Raw genomic sequence first — 6,000 nt, 5'->3', positions numbered from 1 at the left:
GCAGTGTTCCCCGTGGAAAAGAAGAAATGTATAAAACCAGTTAAGTCTGTGGGAAAGACATGCATTTTAAAAAGCGTACTGAAATCTGTGTGCCATGAGAAGAGAGAAAAATCTGAAACCTTCCACGACTCTCATGCTGATTTTATTTTCTCTTTTATAAACATCTTTGAAGTGAGGCAGCCCCATGCAAAAGCAAAACATTTAAACCCCACTTGCTCTCAATTAATCTAATGAAGGGTTTTGAAAAATATACCTCCACTTAGTCAGCTATTTCTTGTTTTATCAGATATTTTCACATTTCATTTGGGGCATAGGGAGAGATGAGACTGAGGGTTATTAAATAGTGTTTTGTATCCGAGGTGAAATAGGGCAGCTTTGGTAATCTACATCCCTTCAGCAGGGGTAAGTGCTCTAAAATGACCTGTGTCCAAATATTTAGTTATGGCTTTGATATGTAACCTGGTAGACCCTAGACCTAGGGAAAAAATAAGCTATGAGTATTTAATGAAATATGTTGAATGACACAGCAGCTGAGAGATACTCTGTTGCTTTGAAGCTCAAACACGCACACAATTGTTGACTGGAGGTCCTTCCAAGAGCTGGTAGTCAATAACCAGACAGGTATGTTCAATGCCTGAGGGTGCTGGAAACTCTAAAGTAGCTAAGGAACTTGTAGCAGAGCTGTACCACAAAGTACCACATGTTTTGTGCCATTTGCGACCTTGCAATAAATACGCGCCAGATGAACACAATCAGGGTGGTGTTGATGACATATTGAATGTTTCTTAGCCTGGCAGAAAGAAGAGAGATACAAAGCTTTTACAAAAAAGAAAAAGAATGTTAAAAATCATTATCTTTTAGGAAAGAACAACAATTAGACTGTATGGATGCACATAGATATAAAAAATTAACTACACCAACAACCAAAGCAAGCAAACAGAATACTTTCAAATGGGATAACAGGTTGGTAAATTATTAGCCTAGCAATGCAAAGAATATTGCTTCCCCTATGAGAAAGGAAATCTTAGATAAAACTTCAAACAAATCCTATAAATTATAGGCAACTAATAAACCAGGGAAGTAAAAGAGAGTGAATTTTTTTTAGCAAATACTAAACTATCACAGGTTTCAAATGATACCATGTTTGGGAGAAGGGAGCAGCCTTTTCAAAAGAAAAGTTTTGGTTCTTCAGGGCACTATGATCACAGCAGTCCAGGCTGAGTTGCAAGGAAAAAATTCTCTTTGGTTTAAGCTCTCTCAAGTTCAATCTTGTGTTGAAAACTTCCTTACATATAAGAGAAATAACTGAGCAAGAAGCACACATTGGTAGCTACTTAACAAATAAGATACAAAACCAGAGGAAGTGAAAGGTTATATGATAAAATTGGCTGAAAATATTGGGGAAAAGATATTGTTGAATATCTAGGAAAATATCTGGAAAAATGCTCACAGATTTCCCTTACATATGGGAATAAGGAGAAATTGCTTTAAAATTGTGAGTAGGTGTATATCATTCCAGATACAAAAAAAATAATGACTAAAACAACCCCCAACTACATATTACAAATGTCTAAAAGTACACAGGGAGACATTTCACATGTGGTAGAACTGTGATAAGACAACTCAATACTGGCAGAAATAAAATGTCACATTAAAATGATCTGAGGGTATGCAATCGCCCTCCACCCAGTGTTTTCTCTACTAATTTATGTGGAATAGTTGGTGAAATCAGTACATAAAGAGATGGCATCTTGTATGCTGGCTGCAGCCAGAATACTCTTTGCAAAGATGTGGAAGCTGACTGGTGCCCCATCTATGAAATTCCCAATGGAGAGACTTTGAGAATTTGCTGCAATGGCCTAATTGACTCACTAAATTAGATTTAGGGAACAAAAAAAAGAAGCAATAAGAAGCAAAACAGAAGCTTTGCAATAAGATGGAATAAAAGATTAAGGCTGTAAAACTTGTTTATAGTATACATAAAAAAAACACCACTCTTAATTTATTTTATAAAAGTGAAATGAACTGTCAATAACCAAGATGCCTCCAACTGGATAACATATAACATATAAACATTATGGGTTATGTTTAAGTTTTGCAAAATAAGTAGCTATAGACTTTGTAGACTCCATGATGAGAGAGAAAGAGAGAAAGAGAAATAGTGCAGCAAGTAGATCAGCTACATTTTTCAGGTTGCTCCCAGAAAAGAAACATTGTTGGCATCAAAATTTCAGACTGTATTTTTCTTCAACTTAATTTGATTTAATTGTTTTTTTGTGGGGGGATCCACAAATTAAAAAAAAAAACTTTTACCGAAGAACCATTTACAATATCTCAAATACTTCTAGCTATTTCAAATGGAATTTTACTCTGTGAGTAAAATGTCCTGTTCTGTATACTAAAAGTATACATGAATGCCTTACTTTCGTAAATGCTCCTTTGCTGCAGGAATGCCAGCCAAATCTTCATTCAGCACATGCATCTTAGCTCCTAGACAGAAACATTCTATGTATGCTGACCAATTCAACTGGCGGACATCAAATAAGAACAACTGGAATTAGGAGGGGAAAAAAAACAAATGTCACGTTATTTGTGTGGCTTGAGCAAGTGGTGCAGCCCGGAGAGTGGGGAAAGAAATAAGGCAACCAGATAAGGGGTTAAAAAAGGCCTGAACTTTTATAGGTTCCTGCAAGTAAGCAAGGCTGGCATGGCACAGGGCAGTGGTGGTGAACCTGTGGCACGTGCGCTAGAGATGGCACTCAGAGCCCTCTCTGTGAGCACGCGCACAGTCACCCCACCGTGCGCCGCCGTCAAAGTGGTGACCTCCCCTGACAAAGGAGGTGACTTTAGTGCAATAATAATAATAATAATAATAATAATAATAATAATAATAATAAATCCAAGAAATCTGGTATGGGAATTTGCATGCTTTTTTCCGCAAAATCAGAGCATTTGCAGATGATTTCATAGTAACAACTGAAAACCCTCAACAAATTAGAGAAAAAATTAACAAATTCGGAAGATTGGCAGAAACTTAAAAAAACCTAACATATTAGTTAAAAATATGAGATCTGAGGAGATAAAGGACTAACAAAAAATTACAGGTTTAGAGATTAAAAATAAAGTAAAATATTTGGGAATTTGGATATTGATAAAATGCATCAATTTGTACCAGGATAACTATATAAAAACTTGGCATGAGATTAAAAAAATATAAATGGAAATTTGGAACAAACTACACCTCTCCCTTTGGGGCAGGATTTCAGTAAAAATGAACATTTTACCAAAAATGATTTTGCTGTTCCAAACCATTCCAATATTGGGAGGAATGAAATGCTTTAAAAGCTGGAGGAAAGACATTGCTAGATTTATTTGGAATGGAAGAAAACCAAGAATTAAGCATCAAATACTTATAGACCACTGGCATAGGGGGCAATAAACGTGACTGCTGCAAAAATGAAGACAACTCATCTACACAACATATGGTTATCCCCCGATTTTGTGAACTGGACATACATACATATCACATGGACACCTGATTTTTCTTCCCCAACCATGGCCTGGGCGAGTGGCAGATTAACAGCACAATCCTATGCATGCACTGTGCTCAATAGTGCTTACTCACAGGAAAATGTGTGTGACACTTGTGTGACACTTGATACTAACAGTATCAAGTTTGAATTTCTTATTTCAAGTCCAGTTTGTATTGCTCAGATCCAAGTTGGTTCTGGTTCACCCCAAAATCTAGACTGAATGAACCCCACAGCCTCCAAGCATAGACATAAAGGCAAGCATGTCGTTCATAAACTATCCTAGGCGTCACCTGTTATTATACCAATGATGGATTCAATAAAAAATGGTCAAATCATTGTTTTGAAAATCAATCCAACCCATCCTGAAACCAACCAAGATTTTGGTTGTAGTGGAATTTGGGGGCATACTTAGTAGAAATTTGATGTTTTTCTTTTAGGCCACAGGAAACAATTGTTACCTTGATGGGAATCTGTAAAGATATTTTGGATTAGAACAATGCTTACTTTCTTATCTTTTGGACTAAGATGGTTCAGTAACATGCTCATATTGTCTGATTTCCATTCCCAGGAACGGCTGGAAAAGAAATCAAAGAGCATCATGTACTCGTGGAGGCGGTTGTACATCTTCATCATTCTGAAAGACAGAACAGAGATCCCATCCAAAATGGATGGGATTACCACAGTTGGTTCACAATCCACATAGCCATGCAAGAATTTAAAGCCCTCTGAAGAGATCGGCTACTCCAGATCAAATTTTGAAAATGATTATCAGAAGCACAGGGAATGAGTTTATTCACACATTCTGCAGCCTCTTAAATATTCTTTGAAGAAACCAACCATCTGACTGGCAGGCCTTCCATTCTTAACTTGCCTTCCGTTTTCCTCTGGCAGCAGTTATGGTATGTGTAGTTCTGTATGGAAGTGAGAGCTGGACCTTAAAAGAAGGCTGATCGCCGAAGAATTGATGCTTTTGAATTATGGTGCTGGAGGAGACTCTTGAGAATCCCATGGACTGCAAGAAGATCAAACCTATCCATGAGTGCTCATTGGAAGGACAGATCCTGAAGCTGAGGCTCCAATACTTTGGCCACCTCATGAGAAGAGAAGACACCCCGGAAAAGACCCTGAAGGAGAAGGGGAAGACAGAGGAAGAGATGGTTGGACAAGTGTTCTCAAAGCTACCAACATGAGTTTGACCGAACTGTGGGAAGCAGTGAAAGACAGGAGTGCCTGGTGTACTCTGGTCCAGGGGGTCACAAAGAGGTGGACATGACAACAATTGTAATGCAGCTAGAGATTTTTGAGATGGCTATCACTGCCAGTGATTGGCTGAGCTGCTCCAATGTTACAGAGGAATGGGAAAAGAAAATACAAAGGGGTTGGGCCTGGGAAATGAACAGGTCAAAGAAGAGGGAGAGGAGACAGAAAGGTTAGAAGATGCAGCAGCCAAAGAGAACATGAGGAAGCAGGAAAAGACCATAAGCAAGAGCTACAGAAAACTGATCTTTACTCAGGGATTTGAGTGCAATCTGAAATCCGGCCGAACTTTCACAAACGTTTTCTTGCCCATCAAGAGGGTGGGCAACTAATATGGAACTATTTTTCAGGTTTGTGTTTTTTTTCAAAAAAATTTTTTGCATTGTTAAAGGTTTGATTTACATTTTCTGTTAGCAAAGTTTCTAGCAGTGTCATTTTTTTTCACCTTTAATACTAAAAATGTAGGATACAATTCAACACAGAGTTGAGGATCTTTAAGCCCATAGAAATTAAATCAGTGTGCACAACTTTTGTGTTGGAATATGAGCTATGGCCAGGATCCAAAGAGCAGTGCAACTAATTATGTGCACTTAAGAAATCCTTGAACTTGGGTTTTGCCTCCATGCAAAATGGCAACCCTCTTCTTAAGTGGAGATAACTTCTGAATGCAGTTTGAGAAGGTAGGGAGTGAAAAAAGAAATCCTACAGGGAAACCCAAGACTTTGAGTATAAAAATAGTTCTTTGGGTCCTCGTGACTACAGACGACATTTACTAAAATTCTATTGAAATCAATGTCTTCAGCATATCTGCTTGTAACACTGGGTGCAGACACAAAATTTGAACAAGCTTAAAAAATCCACTTTAAGGATTTTTCAACTGCCTTTTTAGAAGCTGCCTATTATTTTTAATAGTTATGTTTTCCAAGATAATCTTGACAAATATCTATAAACTGGTGCAACTTTTTCCTTGCTGCTCTTTACACACACACACACACACACACACACACGTAGATGTAATGACCAGAACAAGCTGTCTAGATCCTACACACGCCCTCTCTGGGTGGTTCCACTGTTGCTTCAGTGCTGAACTCATTAACAGCAATAAAGAAAGAACAACAGACAACAAGGTTGCTTTTTTCTTTTCGTTCATGTATATAGCAAGTCAAATTCCCTACAGTGCTTGACAATACAGGCAATGGCCGTTTGGGGA

At 37.9% G+C, this 6,000-nt stretch overlaps 1 protein-coding gene across 7 annotated transcripts in view; it reads right to left on the bottom strand.

Annotated features, from left to right (window-relative positions):
• Positions 1 to 481: 481 nt before the first annotated feature.
• FAR2 (fatty acyl-CoA reductase 2) overlaps positions 482 to 6,000 on the bottom strand; it is a 60,358-nt gene continuing 54,839 nt past the window's right edge. For 4 of the 7 annotated variants that reach the window (XM_081913335.1, XM_081913331.1, XM_081913332.1 and 1 more), the window contains exons 10-12: positions 4,038 to 4,167; positions 2,424 to 2,551; positions 482 to 790 (exon numbers count right to left, since the gene is read on the bottom strand). In XM_081913335.1, the coding sequence (XP_081769461.1) occupies positions 628 to 790; positions 2,424 to 2,551; positions 4,038 to 4,167 (421 nt within the window). In that variant the 3' untranslated portion in view covers positions 482 to 627. The remainder of the gene's footprint in view (positions 791 to 2,423; positions 2,552 to 4,037; positions 4,168 to 6,000) is intronic. The other 3 variants (XM_081913333.1, XM_081913336.1, XM_081913337.1) reach the window with 3 other exon arrangements.

Source organism: Podarcis melisellensis, assembly GCF_964234715.1.
Source record: "Podarcis melisellensis genome assembly, chromosome: 5".
In the NCBI taxonomy this organism is placed as follows: Eukaryota; Metazoa; Chordata; class Lepidosauria; order Squamata; family Lacertidae; genus Podarcis; species Podarcis melisellensis.
Note: the sequence above shows the minus strand (reverse complement) of the source record. Positions and strands in the feature narration are given on the sequence as shown.